This window comes from Topomyia yanbarensis, chromosome 3 (assembly GCF_030247195.1).
Source record: "Topomyia yanbarensis strain Yona2022 chromosome 3, ASM3024719v1, whole genome shotgun sequence".
Classification (NCBI taxonomy): Eukaryota; Metazoa; Arthropoda; class Insecta; order Diptera; family Culicidae; genus Topomyia; species Topomyia yanbarensis.
The window spans coordinates 167,859,642-167,880,459 of NC_080672.1; the positions used below are offsets into that span (position 1 = coordinate 167,859,642).

General features: G+C 38.2%; 1 protein-coding gene across 13 annotated transcripts in view; it reads right to left on the reverse strand.

Moving 5' to 3' along the window:
• Positions 1 to 20,818, reverse strand: part of LOC131691964 (uncharacterized) — a 50,608-nt gene that overhangs the window by 2,882 nt on the left and 26,908 nt on the right. For 5 of the 13 annotated variants that reach the window (XR_009305889.1, XM_058978761.1, XM_058978760.1 and 2 more), the window contains exons 2-9: positions 5,991 to 6,377; positions 5,588 to 5,745; positions 5,316 to 5,489; positions 5,073 to 5,257; positions 4,695 to 5,015; positions 4,337 to 4,478; positions 3,912 to 4,270; positions 3,398 to 3,632 (exon numbers count right to left, since the gene is read on the reverse strand). Coding sequence is in view for 12 of the 13 variants with exons in the window: in XM_058978761.1 (XP_058834744.1) it covers positions 3,398 to 3,632; positions 3,912 to 4,270; positions 4,337 to 4,478; positions 4,695 to 5,015; positions 5,073 to 5,257; positions 5,316 to 5,489; positions 5,588 to 5,745; positions 5,991 to 6,201 (1,785 nt within the window). In the remaining variant the exon portion in view is untranslated. Of the gene's footprint in view, positions 1 to 3,397; positions 3,633 to 3,911; positions 4,271 to 4,336; positions 4,479 to 4,694; positions 5,016 to 5,072; positions 5,258 to 5,315; positions 5,490 to 5,587; positions 5,746 to 5,990; positions 6,493 to 20,818 lie in introns of all 13 variants that reach the window. The other 8 variants (XM_058978757.1, XM_058978766.1, XM_058978758.1 and 5 more) reach the window with 6 other exon arrangements.

Genomic DNA, 20,818 nt, shown 5'->3' on the forward strand with positions numbered 1-20,818 from the left:
GTATTTAAAAAAAGTATTTAAATAACACTAATATAATTAGTTTGCCTGTCATATTTCTTTTAAAAAAATGTAATTTTTTGCTGAAATCACTGAAATCCAGATTATCCCAGTCATCAACCTTTAATATTTTTTAGAATATAGTTTTGTTCACTTTTTTGAAATCATTTAAAGTTATATTGGAATGTTTTCCTCGAGGATGCGCATGATATTCCCATCCAATGGCAAAATCAACATGTTACTCAATCCTGCTTTCCTGAACCATTTTAATTAATTACACTGGGTGATGGATTTCAGCCAGATTTACCCGCCTGTTAAGCCTGTGGTATATCATTTGACATAAAACGATTCGATTTTTAAGTTTAAAAATCTTGTCCTTCGCCAACTGTTATTTTTATTTCCAATGGATTGAAAAAAGCATACATATGGAAGAAAGATGGGTGAATAATGTTTACGACATATCCGGAGCGTCGTGACTACACTTCGGGGCGTTAATTCAAATCTAATGATATTCAACGGAATCACGTGAGAAGGGGAAAATTTCAACTAATTAGTTGATAAATATGGTTCAAAAATTAAAGTTTGAAAAACTTTTCCTTCGCAATTATTTTTCTTCTTTTCAAATCCTCAACATTCCAGAACTTCATTTTGTCTGAAAATGTACGGTCATCGGTAGCTAGAACTTCGTAAAATCGCACTCTATGTCACCCGTTTGAATTTGCACCGCTCATATGGTAGTCGGTATTTGCTAGTATTGCTGTTCTCCCATCCATTCTTCTTCTGGATAACCAAGGGATCCCCTGTCGTAGTGTTTATTATATTTGTTACGCATAATAAACATGTCGTTTGCAATTGGTATTTAACCCAATTATGGGAACGTGTCTGATAGGGAGAGTGGAGATGCCAACTTGTCATTAACATTTCGCAGTGAATTTTTTCACATTCATTTGGGATATCTTTTACACATTTGTATGCTTTCATTGTACTGCAAACTTTTAAAATTATTATTGAAGTGTTAATAAGAAGCCTTACTCCCGATGGCCGGCTGTTCGAAGTTCAAATTGTTCGTTTCGAATTCTCGGAAATTTATCTCGAGCGACTTCGTACATATTGCTAAGATCATATTGTCTATCGATGAATAGACCTCTACCATATTCCACTTTATCCTTTCATTACGCCCCACGGAAGAATACTTTTTAAAATACCTATTTGAATGGATTCATATTTCTACTGGAGGTCGCACACCTGAAAACTTTGATCTAAAATGAAAAGACAAAGCGGGTGAGTACTTAGCTAAATCACAATATCTACCAAGATATATCCTGATTCATCTCCTTACCTACTAACACCAATCCTATCCCGTGACACTTGTGGATCATGCAGAGAATTCCTCGGTCATAATAGTCACAAGTGTTGAACTAACATTCCTTCCCATCCCAAAATTGACCTGCATGGGCGTGGCCATGTTATTGATCATACTATAATCATAGTCTCTTTAGGTTGCACGTTGAGTGTGATGAACTACTCCCAAGTATCATATAATTGGTTCAATATGCAATTTCAACAGGCTTTGATCAATCACTCGGTCAACTAAGTCCTATTTTGCTTATTTTCAAATCTGCAACATTCTTTGAAAATATTGTTGGAATGCTATTGGTTAAAAGCTGGAACTGTAAGCGTGGCAACACTGTCCACTGGATAGATGGTGGGGAAAGACGCATATTCGTTTTATGTCGTTTTCGCTTGAGCCAGAAACTAATTTCGTTTCGGACGTAAATGCTGTCAAACCGTTTGTTTGAAGCCAGTTTTGAACCTAGTTTATGCGCAACTGATTTGAAACCCGGATTGGATTCTAACCTGAAATATATTTTGGGGTCGCTCACACCACCGCTGTTTTGCGAGAACCCAAGTCAGTTTCATTAAAAATGTTTGTTTTAAGCAACTAACCTGGGTTAGTTTCTAGGTCCTCAAGCGAAAACGACATTAGTGATGCAAGTATCAGTAGCAGAAAAAAATGGAAAGCCACATGGCACGAAAATGAGTTAAAGTGATAGAAGTGCGTATTCGCGCGAATCGCATTTTCTCATCATTCGTTTGACCAGAATTAGCAACAGTACAGAAGATTTTTTCGCGTCATGACCCATACTAAACATATTGTCCGCAAATCCAGCGGAGAGAAAGCTCCTCGCAAGAAATTAGCAACGAAGATCATCCGGAAAATTACCCCAGCCACTGGTAGCGTTTAGAACCCCAATCGCTACAAATCATGAGTTGTCGCCCTATAAGAATTTCGCCACTATCAGAAGTTCATGATGCCACTAAGCAGCAAATTGCCCTTCCGGCGTCTGGTCCGTGAGGTTGCACAGAACTTCAAAATCGATCTATCTGGTTAGTTTGTTCGAGGATACCAATCTGTGAGCTATCCACGACAAGCGAGTGAGGTGCCGAAAGACATCCAACTGAATCGCTGGATCCGCGGTGAGCGGGCCCAAATTGATTCCGTTGCGTTGTACCAGATTGGCCGAGGCACATTTCGACCGTGAGTCAATGAATGCCTGACGCGCGAAAGTCGATGGCAATTGCTGGCAATGATCAATCAAAGATTTTGAAACGAAAACAGGACTTTAAAACAAGAATGGTTCCTTCATGCATTTTATAATTCGTTAACTGCTTCGAGTTGATCAACTATAACAAGCAATTGGTACTATTTGCAGTGAATATATCATAAAAGCTGGACTATCTATATACCCGTTTCATATCCGTTGAAACATACTGTGTGGTCACCATATATTTTTATTAATGTCGTTGTTCTTTAGTTTTTTAGGCCTTTTGATTTTTCGACCTTTTGAAATTCCGCCTTATTTCTTCGGCGTTTCGATTTTCGCTCGCATACGTAGGGCTGAGTCGTCCTCCCGCGAGAAAGGAATGTTATATTTCTAGGCGTGTTCCAGATAATGTTTCATATTATGTTCCTGCGCAATGTCCTGTGCTTTTTGTGGTGACTCGATCCCCACGTCTGTTACTGACTTGAAAATGTTGTAGTTTATATACCTCGATATTTCCTGATGAAATCACCATATGCCGAAAATTTTTAGTTTTTCGGGCACTAATATGAAGTTGATCACATGATGTTCGATGTATCCAAAAGACGACTTGTGTAATTGCGAACACACGTATGTGCACCAATTAAGACACTAAATCCAACCAACCATAAAACTTGTGTTAAGTGAACGCTCAAAGCAACTAGCTAGTTCCGAGTGCTATCTTGTGAAGCCAACATAAAAGCTCTAGTTTGCTGGAGAGAAAGCGAAAACGAATTCTTGTTTTCTAGGCTTGAACTATGCAACATTTACTCCCAAAAGCAAAAAAATCCAAAATTAATTTAATCCATTTTCCCTACCTGTACTTTAAGGTACTGGAAGGTCTGCTGTAGTACGTCGTAACCGATCGACACGTTGGAAAAGAAATTTGATGCAAACAGTCGGTTCTGTTCAATTCCGGCAGCAAGGGAAGAACTTCGTGGATTTATTGTTTCGTTTCGTATTGCTGCCAAATCAGCAGCGATGAAGTTACGGTTATTGCTGTGGTTGGTTGCTGGTTTCGTGCTGCCAAGCGATTTCCGTAGATCATCTGACCTAGAAGAGATAAGAATTCAATTATACACAGAACACCCAGCTAGTAAGAAAAATTATCTTTATTGTGCGGTGAACAGGATTAATGCAAAAGGAAGGAAGGGACGCTTGTTTTGGGATCTGTGGATGGGTGAGTGAGTCTAGCAAGCAACCCTGAAATTAAACGAAAAACACAATTGGATTGTTTCTTTTTTAACATTATAACTACCCAACGGCCGCCAGTAACATAAAATTGGATTCGAAAATAGCTACAATTTAAAAGACAGGGACAATGATACTTACGCTGCTGGCTGTGAAGTTGGTTGGGGCAGTTGTGACTGAGAAAGTTTCGAGTTTTTCTTACTCTTTGCAGTGGAGGGTTTCCCCTTCGGAACTACAATGAACTGATGATTGCCCACTACTATTACATCCTGTGGGGGAGGTTCTTTTCCGCCACCTTTCGGTGTCCCTGGACCAACTTTAGGTGGCTGCTGAGGTGGCGTAGGTTTCTTTTGCTTCTCCATGAGAGGAACTGTTGGAGTTCCATTGTTCATCGATTGTGTATTCAAGGGCATGGCTGGAGTTGTTGAATTAATTGAACACTTGGCAAGCGGTGGGACACCTTCAACCTCCGAAACCGCTGACTGTTCTTCTGAGCATATCTTAAAAAGCGAGACATAGACAAAAGTTCACCAATCGTGGTAGGAAGATCTGAGATTATTCCTCACCTTGCACGTAAAACGACGAACCAGAATCTCGGCTGTGGTGGCTTCAACGCACTCCGGATGATACATGCAGAGACATGAGATGCATTGCAGCTGGGGAATCATTCCCATCGCCGGGAGACACTGGATAGTACACGTTTCCACTCTGAACGAATAGGATTAGGTCATTCCACAGATCCCAAACAGGCATTGGTCGATTTAAGGCGCAACAGGATTGGAAGGGTAGGGTTAGGTCAAAATGAATGAAATAAAATTCTTTTCATGGCATGGGAGGCTTGCTACTACAAAGAGGTCTCAAATTCGCTGAGTCGTTTTTATCTACGCAGCCAATTTTTAGCGCTTAAAAGTTATGAGTACTTACTTATTCTTGGCTTTTCCAGGTTTCGTCGAACCGAAAGCATTTTCATTCGGTTTCAATCCAGCCGCAACCAGGACAGGACCACGAGAAGAAGTCACTGTTCCTCCAGATTTTGGAGAAGTTTGCGAATTTGAACGAGATACAGGAGGTGTACGTGGGAAACCCCCAGAAGCACGCGATAAAGATACGGACGGAGGCGGGCTTGCTCCTTTGGGCATTTTCGGTTTTGGAATACGTTTGCCAAGATTGTTGTCGTTGGGCGGTTCTGCAACAGGTGCTGAATTCAGTGACCGCCTGGGTGCTGTTCCATACGACTTGGCGCTTCTACGTAAAAAAAATGTCAATTAAAATCTGTTTTGGCAGGTTTAAGACAAAGCTAACCTAATAATTTCTTCATCGGGTAAACCGCCAACGGGATCTTTTATGAAAGTAAAATTGTCCATAGTTAACCCATCGTGCAGGGCCATAACAATATCGTTGCGAGTTCGCAGTTTTTTACCAGCCGGTGTAATGTAATATACTTCACCTTTATCTTTACTATTACCGTCCAAGTTGGCACGGTACACCTTAAAAAAGAAACAATTCCAGATAAAACCAAACCGATGATGTTTAAAAATAACTCACCAATTCCCTTTTCCATCCATATTTGAATGGTACCCTGAAAGCTTCATCGAGGGAATTGACGGGTGCGATCACTTTTCGTTTTGCCAGCATCATCGTCATTGCAGCACCCTTGCTGTTAGTATCAAATGGGCCTCCTGAAGTTAGTCCCATGCCAACCAAAGATTCCATTTCCTCCTGCAGAGATGCCCGTTAACAACGCAAAAACAGACCATTGCAAAATTTTAACAAAACAAATAGAAGTGAAAATTGTGCTAATAAAGTGGGAAATGTACCTGTTCGTCAGCAGCTCCTGTTAGGGATTCCTCTTTCCTAGCTAACTTGGTCGCATATGCTCCAGTAGATGACCAAATGTTTGTGTCAAGTTCTCGCACTTTTTGTGTGTTTGCGAAAGCGGAACTCGTAATTGACGATCTAGGTGAACTCAAAACTCCTGTTCCACAGCAATTTCCAGTTATCGTGCAGAAGATTTCATGTATATCAGCATGGTAAGATAGAAGAAAACAATCAAATTACATAATTAACGATACCAACTTCCATTAAAATTGTCAACTGAGTGACATTTTGCGAAACCGAGATTTTCGGATTCTGACACGAGAGCAGAAAATGAAAATGGAAGCGCGAGCGAATGAGCACCTAGAAAGCAAGAAAAAAGAGGACTGTAATGAAATCGATTACCGTTCTCGCTGTTGGCGGCGTCCTCATCGAATCCAGCAAAATCGTCTTCATCACTATCACACTCTAACATGCGATGTTTGCGCTTTTCACTATGGCTTAACTGATTGACTCCAGTTTCTCCTGCTACGGTGACCGAGGTAATTCCCGTTGTTCCACCAGTTGCGAATGGTAGCTGCAAATCCCGTCGGTGCAGCTTTGGTTGCTGGGCCATTCCTGCACTAATACACTGTCAATACCGGGAGATGAACTAACACAACACTAGATACACTTACGAGCACTGCACTTGGGAATCACGATACCGTAGAGCTGAACGGGAGATTTACTCCGTATTCGGAATTCCTTTCAATTGTGGGACTACTTTGTCGTAATGTTCGCTTAAATTTAAACCTAGAAAACATTAACGCTGTCAAGTTGCTGTCATAATTCACTCTCTTGTTTATGCAGCATTTATTTCTTTTGCGCGTATGTTTTACTTCTCTCGCGCTCGATTTGCGAATGAAAGCTGAAGGATAAAGAACTATCTAGTAACAGTGTTGCCAAGATTACGATTAAACGTTTCACAGGATATATAAAGGGCATAACTACAAGCTTTTTCGTTGATCATAAAGGCATCATAAAATGAAGCAAACATTCTTCTACAATCCCGCATAATTAAAAATCATTGGCGACATAGTCGCAACAATAAACCTGTGTTATGGGATGTAGTAAACATTGGGTGTAGCCTCTGTAATGTTCCTACAATATAAAGGTAGAATTTATTCACTGAGTATAACCATAGTTCTACAATATACCTAATAGTGAATGATTCTCGTGTGACGTTTGAAAACAACGAAACTGCAAATCTGGATAAACATGTGAAAAGAGAAAATGATGGGATTTTCGATTGATTGACACCGGTGTAGTGGATTGCACTGGTTTTGCACTTTCTAGCAGAAGTGTCAATGGAACATACCCAGTTTTCTGCACTTCTGCTAGAAAGTGCAAAAACGGTGCAGTTTCAGTGCACTCCACTACACCGGTGTCAATCAATCGAAAACCCCATGAGAGCCTCTCTTTGTTTACGTATTTTTTGAGAAGGGCCAATAAGCATACTGTCAAAAATCACTTACACGGTTAAATAAAACAACCTGCAGAATAAGTTCTTTTAAGGTTGCACAGAGAATGCGCAAAATTCGCAAACGAAAAAAGCAGTTTTTTTCCACACCGTATGTCAGATCTTCATAAAAATCAATCAGCGTGTGTAGAATGTTGTTACAGTACTGCTGATTGATTTTTATGAAGATCTGACATACGGTGTGGAAAAAAAACTGCTTTTTTCGTTTGCGAATTTTGCGCATTCTCTGTGCAACCTTAACTTACTTTTGAGTTGTGCGTCGCTTTCGCACTTATTAGTGTTGTCAAAAACAAAACGAGAGATTCGACTCAGTCGAGGTCTTCCGTGGAGGAACGTACTTTTGAGTTGTTTGGGGTATACTCAAAATTAGGTAAATTCAACTTAAATTTGAGTATAAAAAACCTATCAATGAGTTGTAATTTTTACCGTGGTTAAATGGAAACTACCTTCAACACGGTTTACCTAATTTTAAGTTCCCCCACGATACCACGAGATTGAGTCAAAGGAACTCAATTTTAGGTAGTTTTTCGTTTCCGTGTAGTGAATTCTGGACAAATGAAGACTTTTGTCAATAGGTCCAATCTGCAAATGAGAGCCCTCTTTCTTCGCTTTCTCTTTCGCTTATTACTGTAAATCTATAAAGCTTTTTAAACATTTCTAGAGAAAATTTTCAATAGGACGTAAGTAACATTGAGAGCCTCTCTTTGTTCACTTTCTCTTTCGTTTATTACGACGTCATTACAACACTTTGCACTAATTTTCCAGTACATATCGAAAGCCGACGGTTTTTACTATAATATTATGCAAAGAGTAGAGTAGTAAATGTTGAAATGGCCGAGTAATGAACAGAAGAGAAAGACCCCAAAGAGAATCTCTCATTGTTACTTACGTCCTATTGAAAATTTTCTCTAGATTTATCGGTATATTTCGAAATACCAAGGTTTTTACTAGCTTATTATGCAAATAGTTGAAGGGAATTCAGAAAGATGACCGAGTAATTCCTGGAAGAGAAAGTAAACAAAGAGAGGCTGTCTTTTGTAGATTGGACCTATTGAAAAGTCTTCAAATCATCAATCGACGATCAGGAGAAGATAGGATAAAACGCACCCCTTAAGGAAATATGATCATAACTCAGCTATGGAACATCAATTGGGTCATTAAATGAGAAAAAAAAAACTCTTTTTTTATTATATACATCGATAAAGCTGATTTTCGTGATTGCAACAATGTATTTTTCCAACTCAGGAAACGTGAAAATAAAATTTAAATTTAAAATAAAGAAATATGTTGACAGTCTTGATTTGACACTATCAGAAGGATTTGACATTTCGAATTCACAACTGATGCCCTGTCAGAAAAAATGAACACATGTTTTCCCGGTTTTCCCGCAGGATTAATTTTATTTGGCATAAACACCATACAATGCAAAGAGAATAGGGAAAGAGGCGAAAAGTGTGAAGCCGAAAATACCTTATTGAGCAGACCAATCGTGCAATGAAATAAACATTACTCATGCCTGAGTTGGAGGAGATAAGTATTGTACATCTATCAAAAAAGAAATTTGAATTTTCGTCAGAATTTAGTTCAGTCATGATTTTAAGGTGCATTCTAGAGTACATGTATTCGTAAAAACAAGCTTTAGAATTATTTCTCGATAAACATATGACTACGGCCTAAAAGCCAACTGTCAAAATCCACTTTGAATGGAAATTTCGGACAAACCGTTACACGCCAATCACAGATGTTGGTAGTAAACGAAAGAGAAAAGTTTTCTCTTTCATAAATTGTTGTGAACTGTGTTCGACTAGTAACGGTTTGTCTGGAATTTCCATTCAAAGTGGATTTTGACAGCTGGCTTTTAGGCCGTAATCACATGTTTGTCGAGATTTCATCTCTTTGTTTCAAAATGCACATCATTTGATAAACAAATCCAACGATCGACATACGGTTTCTTTTCAAAATATAATAGGAGCCATTTAAAGTGCTGCCTGTGGAAGCGGTTGCCAAAATTCTAGTGTTGAAATCATCATAAAGGGAGTGTTGCCGTTTTGACTGATTTTCACTCTTCGTCTCTTTCCCTATTCTCTTTGATACAATGAATATAGTTTTTTTCATTTTGGGTGTTGCCTTGATAGGCCAGATGTAAACAACCGCAGTTTTCCTATGTATGGTTGCCAAGCTTATATAAGATTTATTTTAAAAAACAAAAAAAAAGCGTTTTTACGTATTATAACGATTTTTTTTTGAAATGATGTATTATGTATATTGGACCTAAAATTTATCGAAATGAATGGAAAAGTGTATATAGCTCTAGGGGCAGATCACTTGTGATGCATTTTGAAAAATCAGCAAAATTAAATGCATTTCTTTCCATCAAAATATAAATTCAAAATGTATTTTGCGTTGCGTGCAATGTATTTTGCGTTGCGTGTAAGACGTCAAAACCCAATAATAAACTAGCCCTATATTCAACACAACGTCGAACAAAGTGGATCAGCGTAGGACGATTGTTAAACAAACTTTTGTGCGAGGGAGTGCAAAGTTGATGGAAAAAATGGAAATTAAATGCATTTTTTCTAATTTGATGCAAATTTGATATATTCCTAGAGTGATCTGCCCCTAGATATAGCTCAATGACCCAATTGGGAGAATTTAGTAAATTATGTCGTTTAGCCAACATTTTCCTCTGTAATCGCAATCATTACGCTTTGCAAAATATTCAAAAACGCGAAAATAATTTAATTCTTCAAAAACATTAAATATTACCTTTTGAAGCGGGGCAAAACGCACCGGTGCGCGGATAAAATACACCACAACAACGGGGCATAATGCACCGCAACAACAGGGCAGAATGCTCGGTATACAAGCAAGTAGTTTTGTTTTCTGACGGGATTTCACAAAAGTGCCATTAAATAGCCTTAGGTTACGCAGTTAGTAGGTTTTCAGAACGAGTTTTTTGTTTTAGATTAAAAAAACCAGCAAAATCAAGGCAGAGGGCATTTTACCCCCGATGGAGCAGCGATATAAATTTAGCAAAGTTAATTATTTAGCAAATTTCTCATGTGCGACAGAATAATGAACAACGCTATAAATAGAACTGGAATTCTCTGATATAATAGTAAAACGTCATTTATGAGCTGAAAATCCTTGTTGCACTAGCTACAATAATTATATGAGAAGAGCACTTTGTTTTATAATTTTTTTGCTCAAGGGTGGTCCCTCTTCATAAATTACGTTACGCGAAAATTGCCCAAAATTGACTCATCGCAATTGTCACAAATTTTGCTATTCCCCCTCTCCTATTACGTAACAAATTCTTCGAAATTTTTTTTGTTCTGTAAAACCATGTTACGAAACGATCTAGCTTACTCCCCCTCCTCCATATGTCACAAATTGTCGTAGACCCCCCCCCCCCCCTAAACGCGTGACGTAATTTATGAATGGTACACAAGTTGCTATTGATGTACGGTTGTCAAACTTTGTCAGCGTGTTTACTCTCTGTCAAAAAAAATGCGGACGAACATGGTCAGGCGATTTAAAATGTTTTACGTTTGACTCAACTCGCCTGTGCTAATTGCCCCTAGGAACAAATGCAATTTGCGAATGCGATTTAAAGGCAATTTCATCACATAGACAAATTTTCTGGCGGCTGAAAAGGACTTGGTTGTTTTTGCGTTTTTCAAACATGGCGGTTCATGTTTAGCTTAAGCTTAAAATTGTTTTTTGAACAATTGGTGTGTTCTCACTTGTATTTTGTTTGTCTAGTGACTTCATTTAGCCAACGAATGTAGAAAATTGTGGAATCGTGTGTAAGTATAGTAGAACAAGATCTCTGACCTAAAGTCTTAATGAACGTCAGATTGTGCTAAGTTTTGGTGTGCAATACCAATTTCACCTTTGATTCTTCCTATAAGTTGGTGGTGATTACCTTCTATACTGGTAAGTATATGTGAGTAGATAATGAATCCGAAAATAAATATTATTTTTAATTTTGATATTAGGCAATTAAGGGCGATTAAATGGCGCTTCCGTGGGCGATTTAGGGGCAAAGAAATGACGGCGGCTAATCGCCCAAATGTTGCATTTGAAATAGCCCCCTAATTGCTAGAAATTTGCTGGCAAATTGAAGGGCAATTAGCGCATCCGAGTTGGCAAATAGCCCCCCGTTAGCCAGCAACTTGCCCTTTTTGACTGGGATGCTAGACGACATTCATTTTGATATTTATTGAAACAATGTTGGAAAGCTTTATGATGGCGCCATAATAATCGAAAGAGAAAGTAAACACAGAGAGACTCTCATTTGCGTTATCTTTTCCCATGTTTATCCAGAAACGAGAGCATTCCCACACTACCCGGTAAAAAAAGCGGACGAACATGGTCAGGCGATTTAAATAGTTTGACGTTTGACTCAACTCGCATGTGCTAATTGCCCCTAGGAACAAATGCAATTTGCGAATGCGATTTAAAGGCAATTTCAATACTTAGGCAAATTTTCTGGCGGCTGAAATGGACTTGGTTGTTTTTCACATGTTTGGCTTAAGCTTAAAATTATTTTTTTTAACAATTGGCATGTTCCCGCTTGAATTTTGTTTGTTTCTTGCACTTCATTAAGCCAACGAATGTGGGAAATTGTGGAATCGTGTGTAAGTATAGTAGAACAAGATCTTTGACCTAAATTCTTAATTAACGTCAGATTGTGGTAAGTTTTGGTGTGCAATATCAATTTCAACGTTGATTCTTCATATAGTTTGATGGTGTTTATGTGAGTAGATAATGAATCCAAAAATAAATATTATTTGTAATTTTCATATTAGGCAACTAAGGGCGATTAAATGGCGCGTTCCGTGGATACTTGGGGGAGATTTAAAGGCGGGTAGGGCGGAAAAAAAAATGACGGCGCAAATCGCCCAAATGTTGCATTTGAAATAGCCCCCTAATTGCAAGCAATTTGCTGGCAAACTGAAAGGCAATTTGCACATCCGCCAGCAACTTGCCCTTTTGACTGGGAGATACACTGAAAATAATAGACACGATAAAACCATATGAAATTAAACAGCACTTTCATGTGCGTTCTCATGTTAAAAAGAAAAGGAAATGATTTCCCTTTGAATTTCACATGCAAATCTATTAAAAAGCATTTCATATGGTGTTTCAAATTAAATTCAAACCACCACCATTCACACCATGTTCGCATGAATTTCATTTAAAACCATATTTCCCACACTCGAATGGATATTCAAGTGGCAACCGCGCGCATTTCATGTGTTTGTGTATTGAAATAATTCAATAGATTTCCACATGATGTTAACGTGCTAAGTTTTTTCAGTGTACTATATTAATAGTTAGGCCACAGAGAAAAGACGTCCATCTTCAGCATTCAACTTGTGTAAAATCTCTAACGATGTGGAAGGTAGTTGGGATATCCAAACCAGGGGCGCTACTGTCGTCATGTTTTTTGTGGCTGAGTTCGACAGAATTGACAGCGGTTATTCCTCTACCCAGTCAAACTAGTCCGGAACCGGTTCGGACTTTCAGCATGAATTCCAGCTCAAATGCATTAACCGATAGAGTCGGAATCGCTTGTTTTTTTTGAGCAAGATTCCATTCCATTCAGGATTTCGAACCGGTTCCGGAATGGATTTGACGGATAGTTGGGATAGGTTGGTGCGGTGGCGCTAGTGTTTATCGTATATTAATTCAAATGTTTACACACGTTTTTGTTCGATCATGGATGTCTGTTCTCTGTGGTTAGGCGGTCACAAAAGCCGAAAAACTGGCAGCTCTTATTTCAAGAAGAAACCACTGCCCCATGCAAATGTTCAAGCTCTAGCTTAAAAGTTTCATTGTTGACGTAAGAATTTCACATACACGAATAACAAAACGAATTCAAAGACATGATGTGGTTTTATACTTTTGCGAATATCTCTTGGTTTTGCAGAATTTTTTTTTTTTTCGTTTCTCTACGCTCGATAACACAAGGATAGAGTAAAATAATTATCACCATAAGCATAATACCTTTTCCATATACATTCGAAGAGAACATGTTATGTTACGTCATGCTGGATTGGCTCCGGCATTTGACATGTTCAATTGGGTAATACTTTCATGAAAATATTTAAGAGATACAGTATACTCATTGTTTTTCACCAAGAAAAGTTGAAACTCTTTCTAAAGCCGTGTGGTGTCCGGCGGGCTGAAATCTTTTTGCACTATTTCAACCAAGAATAGAACCTCTGGGAACTGCTCCCATGTCGTAAGAGGCGACTAACAACATGCTAGGAGTTCCTAGGCCGAGGTTTTGTTCCGTACCGAAGACTTAATCTGGGCGGACCTTAAGGTTTTCCATATTACCCTCTTTCCAGTCTGTATTTAGTGAATCACTGACATATACCTTTTCTGATTCGCCTTTCTTGATTGTGTACCAACATTTTAAGTTTCTTCTGGCGGTTGTATATTAGCCGTAAATGACGAAATCTAATTCTACACTAAGTAACAGAATATATTAATATACCGGCACTTCCACGCCAAGGTTTAACTTCCAAAGCTTTGGCTTAAAAACCGTTTTTAAAAAATGGAAACTTTCATGCAGGAAATTTATTGAATTGGCCTAAGATGGAGCTGTCGAATTTCACAAAAAGCTTTTTATGTTGCAAGTGATCTGTAGTTGTGTTAAATTAGGTATTTTTCTATTATATTTGAAACCGTCTACCGACAAATCTACATTTACGAATACCTCCAAAAGTGACTTCTTGAGGTCTCATGAAGGCCTGACACTAGCTTTATGATACTTTTGCTTTTCTAAACAGTAATAAAAATCTCAACATTCAAGAACTTCACTTTGTCAGAAAATGTAGGGCCATCGGAAGCTAAAACTTCGTAAAATCGCACTCCTGGTCCTTTTTTCAGTGCAGTACTCTACATCACTCGTTCAAATTTGCACCGCTCTTATGGTAGTCGGTATTTGCTAGTATTACTGTTCTCCCATCCATTCTGGTAGTCAAACGGTGGGATAGCAAAATTCTTACAAGTTTCCTATCCCATGCCTCCACGCGATTCTAAGTCTATTGATGACATTTGGTCCTTAGACCGCAGAATGAGAGGGTGCGAACAGAATGAGAGGGTGCGAACAGATCTAGTCGAGAAAACATTGCCGTAAAAATGAATAGTTGATCGGAAATTAGCCCCAATACGACTAATCTGACTAGTATCTATGAACACGGCTCAATACGTATTGAAAATTCGCCGCGTCTGTTTTTATGAACCTAATTTAAAGCTCCGTTATTGCTAACAAGCCCGTGCATCAGATTAACAATCCTTTATATTTCCCTTCAGTGTTCGGTATTATCGCTCGTATACTTGTATTCCACAAACAATCCGATATGGAAAATAAGAAATACTTTCCTTGATTTATAACATCTCGCGCTATTTTTGCCAGTATAATATGCTGTCACTTGGTAGTTTTCAAGCCAATAAATATATCGTAGAGAAGAAGTAGCGAGTTCTGTCCAAATACTGTTGCAATAAATAGTGATCCGGCCCATTACGCAGATAAGATTAGCTTTTCCAGGCAATACTCCCACGATCGGCTGTGTGGAGTTCAAATTGTTTTTGTTTAGGGAACATAGTATACTCTCGGTAGCCGGCTGCCCAGAGTTTAAAAATAACCAAAAACTAAACAAGATCATCTCTTTTTCGAGTGATCGTGCACTCGAAGACTAACTAAACAACTACCTAATAAAATATGCTTTACAGGTCGCATCGTTTGCTTGGAGCGAATCCTAGACCTGATACCCTTCCAAACCACCAACTCCGCGACACCTATGGAAGAGTCTGATGAATCGTCGTCCTTCCGTTAAGTAGGTGGAGCATCAACACTTCCTGTCTACCTTATCCTTTATCCTTCCCCGTGAACGATGGAGATGGGGGCGGCCGGCAATGATGGCTATCATGCTGTTGAGGTTTTAATATGGGTCGGATTGGTATGAATTCCTACTTACCACTTCCTAAGCAACTCTTATTAGATAATCAGCAGTCAAACATGATGAAGTCAGTGTGCAATCCGCCAAAATCATCGTCACAACGCAATGCAACGCAATGCAATGCAAGAAAAGTTGAAACTCTTTCTATCACAACTCTCTGTTTCACTGGTTTTGACAGCAGATTCCCAACTCATCGCAATCGGAATGTTTTTCTTTTAGCATTTAAGCGCAAATGTAACAACCGATTCGAAAACCGATTCATTCAGGATGGGTTGTTGCCCTCGGTTGGAATTCTATCATCAATCAGCCTATATTCCGAATCTCATTCCGGATGTGACGAATTTCCCGCCAACCCTCTCAGATTTTAATGAAACATTCTGTACATGAGAACTTTGTCACAAAAGCCACTTTGCATACTTTGTTTTTCCAAAAATGATCTAGACGGTCTTTTGAAAAGGGCCAAACTTTTTTTTACCAATTTTTCAAATGGCTATAGTCTAAAAATGACGAATCCTACAAAAAAAATGTTGTAGTAATGATTTTCACAAAATTAGTCAAATTTTTGAATAAAAATATTGAAAAAATTCTTCATTGACTCCTACACTGAAAAAACCGATTTTAAAAATTTAAAGTTGATTTACAAAAAAACCATTTTTGATTTTGATGAAATTTTGTTGCAAGATAGGTAATCATGTTCCCTACCTACCGTCAAAAATACAAGTTGGTCACTTTCAAGGAAAAAAAGCTATTTGAAAAAAACTTTTCCTTGTCCTAACTGATTTTTTCCGTGTATTGTATAATCATCTCAGAATCCATTTTTCCAGCTGCTAGTTATCTGATACATGCAAAAAGTATCAGTAACGAATTTGGTATATACTCACAACAAACTTGAATGAAGACTGGAAGATTGGAAGACTAAAAGACTGGAAAACTTGAAGACGTGAAGCCTCGAAGACTGTAGTTCATTTGTTCATCTCAAAACTGATAAATTTTATGAAACATTTGACAAACTTTTCTGAATTTATTTTATGTCTGATGAAACAGGAGCACAATACAAAAATAAGAAAAACTTTGCAAGCTTGTGTAGATTCCAGTCAAAGTATGAGTTAAGTGCAGAATGGCATTTTGTTGCAGCATCCCATGGAAAAGGATCCTGTGATGCTATTGGTGGCACTCTCAAACGAATGGCAAAAAGAGCCAGTATTGCTCGCGACTATGGAAATTCCATAACAAGTCCCCGACTATGGAAATACCATAACAAGTTATATAACTGGGCCGAATTACTCACTACAATTGCAGACGAGACGGAAAATCTCACCCATTAAAACACTAGCTAAGACCAATTGCTGCGTGACGTAATTCTGATTGTGATATTGAATGTACGGTTCAGATATGCGGGCGTAGGGAGTTTACTATCGCGTGGGAATGAGCGTGGTAATTTTGGGCGTAGTGGTGCGGGGATGATTGTAATTGCATGTTCGTCTTTGTGTATCATCAAGAAGGGATCATGCATTTGTAGGTTAAGGAGTTCGATCGTATGGGCGTTGGAATGTCGCGTGTGCTAGCGTGTATGTAACCTCGAGTGTATAAATTGTTTATGACCGTGTGTCCTTAGATGATCGCACGGACCGTGAATCTGATATTTAATGTTCAGTGTATGGCCCAGATGCTAGAAAAGAGTTGTTTTTGAGCTTTGGTGTCTTCAGATACGCTTTTGAGCTTTGGTGTCTTCAGAAAAGATTTGTAGAATTTGTTTACGTATATTTTGAGATATCTTTTTTTTTATTAAACAATCAACCTGTCTGAATTTGCAACTTTTTGCAGCAAATTTTTATATATGTTTTGTAGTATAGTATAATATTGCATTTGAAACTAAACCTGGAGCCTGGAGTTTTTGAGCTCAATCAACATACGCACGAAAGATACATTTTCTTCTATCACGCCATCTTGGATTTATCAGCCATCGCCGTTTGTCAACATAAGATCAGGCAACACTATAAGTTTTCAGCAGTTGGAAAAGTTTTCCAGAGCTGTCAGATGCCGATCTGATGCGAAATAGAGATTTTATTCAGCTTTTTAATGTAGTAAACATATTTATGCAGATTCTTTTAAAACTTCTATTAAAAGAGATTTTGTTGAACCCTCGCTGCACCCGTTTTACTAACATGACTAATACAAAATTTTCTGGCAGTTCTGGGGTATACGGTGTGCGTTGCCGTTATTTTTGCAGAATGTTATTTGAATGATATATTATAATATACAAAATTATAATCAATTTGCTACACGCAAAGTTCTAAAAAAAATCGCAAAAAGTGTTTTCTTTTCACGCTGAAGCCGTTTTTTATAAATTCTTTAAAAAATAAGCTTTTATCGACTTGCTTCGCGTTTCAGTTGTCTGAAGGTATAGATTCGCGAACATGGGCGTTTGTAGGCTGCCGCTTGGGACCGCGCTTATAGATTTGTTAGTACTAAAACATTCACTTAATCACCATGATGCTTTCATGTTTGCGAGACCGCGGGCTTTGGTGTGCGTGGATGGTCGCGAAGGTCTTAAATGTTTGTATGTTAACGTGCTGAATGCTAGAAGAGAGCAAGATTCCCCATATCACTAGAGCTTCCGGAATGTCGCCATGGAACGTGTTGTCTAGTGGATATGAGCGTATTTTTTGTTGGTCCAACTGAAAGCATGAGTCTAGGTTGCTAGGAACAAGGGTAGCGATGACCGGACGTAACCTATTCATGATCGCAAGAGCGGTGGATTAATGCCTGAGATCGCGTTTTAAAATGTATAAGTGCTAAAACGTTCATTTAATTAACAGGGTAGGGTGTATTAATGTTGGTGAGATCGCGGACATAAATATGTGTGGATGATTGCAATTGCATGTGCGCATTTGTAATCAGCTTTGTGTTATCGCGAAGGTCAGGAGCGTTTGTACGTTCGGAATGAGAAAGATTGTGAGTGTATATGAGTAAAAGTTAAAAAATGACCTATATTATTTTTGGTACACATGTGTTTGCTAACTTGGGTAGGGTTTTATTGCCTTCAACCACGCTACACTCAGCGATTTCAAATAGTCATCGATCAAACCAGTTAGTTTCCTTTCTTTTTCATCGCACATGTTTCCATTTCACAGTCTTTGGCACCTTGTGCGTCAGGCATTCAATGGCTCGCTACCGAAATGTGCCTCGACCAAACCCACTTCTTTCGCTGAACCAAACAGCACTATCGAGGTGTAATGCAACCTGCATCTTAAAGCAACTTTTTGTTATTCTGTTATAGGTCGCTATGAAAAGCTACAATTATGTTCAATAGAATATAACACTTTGAATGAAGATTTACGACTTTACAAACTATTAATGGGTTAAAATGGATATAAGTTTGTTCATACTGATTTCTCTAATATTGCTTGAAGATGTTTGCAATACAGTGAAGACCCGATTTTATCAGCCCCCTCTTTTGTCTACCCCCGATTTAATCAGCTTTTTGACCCGATTTTGTCCGTCTCATATGAAAAGTGATAATTGATAATGAATGATGTTTACCTTAGCTTTGAATTTGAATTAATGATTCCAATATTTTGGCTAATTCACTTAAGTTTTAAAAGGTTGTACTAATTGAATGATATTTAGTTTATATGCAATGAACCGAAAAACCATTTTTAGTAAAACGACATTTCGAGATAATTGAGTTTAAAATGTCAGATTACCACTGCTCTTGGTAGACGAAGCGCGCTTGGAAGCGCTGTAACTTTCGGTCTATTTCTTGGATCTTTATAAAAACATTCTCAAGGAGTTGTACTTTCAGATAAAGTAATAAAAAAATTCGATATCATGAAAAATTAAAAAGTAGTTACCCTAATAAACATCTTACGATCCTAGAACCTAACGACCTGTTCAGGGTATCATCCATACAATATGTGGAATCGTTGGACTATATGGGTTAAAGTTTGTGTATAATGTATAATTTTGTGGTGACTAACGACTTACCTTTCAATATAGGGGCCCCTTTTCAAAATTTCGGCAGAAAAATGATGTAAGATTTTGAGCGCTTATATCTTTTGTTGTACTGAATGGATTTAATCAATTTCTTCGGCATTTTGTCGAAAATATTTGTACCAATGTTGTATTAAATTTTGGAATATGTAGGACATTCATTATCAACGGAAAAATAGTGTTTTGAAAAATCTTTCGAAAACGACTCGGAAAAGTGAAAATTTTCAGCCCATCCCGCACAGAGCCGTCAAAATGGTGCAGCAAATGAACAATAAAATAATGAAAAGTTTATATATAGGTTCACTACATGTTTGTTCCTTTGATTATTCGTATTGGGTTGCTTGACGAGAGCAGTTGGTGGGGGAAAGCCGGCATATTAGTTTTGGTTATGCCATTAGAAGCCGGACGGAAAGGAAAGGCTCATGCACGCCACGAGAACGAGCGAGAAAGCGATAGTAGTGCATATTAGCAAAAGCGTTACGTACATTTTGAACCTTAATAACTTTTCTTCTACTAAACGGATTGCCAATCTTGTTTCATAAATCGGAAGGAAAACGTTCAACGCTTGCTACCGATACGTTGTTTGCTATATAAAATTTGTTTAAATAGTTCAAAAACTACTTTAAATGAGAATCAACATTAATGATAAAACCTATAAATAGGGGTGTCGCAGCTTTTCTCAAAACCAGACGTGTGTAAGACGCAGTGCATAACAGACGTGCGTGGTCGTGAGAAGCTGCATCGGACGACCAATCAAATCAGCTACCATCGGAGAGAAGCAGAAAAACGTTGGTGGAGGTGGTGGCGGTGAGAAGGCCAAAAAGCCAAAGGCTAAGAAACGCAGTCACTGAAAAAGCGGTAGTAACTGCCACTAAAAATGCCACCAAAACATCGAAGACTGCAAAGCGTACTCATTCGGTGTGAGCTGCGAAAGGGGAAAGATCGTATGGATGTACGCAGTAAAAACAATCGTCGGCAAGGTTTGAATTGTTTTAAAAGATTCCTGTCTTGTATCAACATAGTTATCCACAAACCGTCCTTATTAGGACGAATGCAAAATGGAAAAAGAATTTAATTAGAAAGTTTCTTTTATTAACTAGTATTAAGTTTGCGCTTGGTAATTCTGTACTTTTACCAGTGAATCATAAGAAAATGTTTTTCTAATCTACAAACCCGAAGGTTTTTGCAAATCCTTCCAAGAAAATCAGTGAATGTGGCAACTCTGCCACTAAGCGAAAGCTACACCAAAACGAATGATGAAAATATTTTCATTTATCGAACAAAAGGACGTCCTTCCATCTGCATTGTAAAGTCAATAAATAGGAACACCATGATGAAAACCGTGCTCATTCGGTGTGAGCTGCGAAAGGGGAAAGATCGTATGTTTGTTTTAAAAGATTCCCGTCTTGTATCAGCATAGACAAACCGTCCTTATTAGGACGAAGGCAAAATGGAAAAAGAATTTAATTAGAAAGTTTCTTTTATTAACTAGTATTAAGTTTGCGCTTGGTAATTCTGTACTTTTACCAGTGAATCATAAGAAAATGTTTTTCTAATCTACAAACCCGAAGGTTTTTGCAAATCCTTCCAAGAAAATCAGTGAATGTGGCAACTCTACCACTAAGCGAAAGCTACACCAAAACGAATGATGAAAATATTTTCATTTATCGAACAAAAGGACGTCCTTCCATCTGCATTGTAAAGTCAATAAATAGGAACACCATGATGAAAACCGTGCTCAT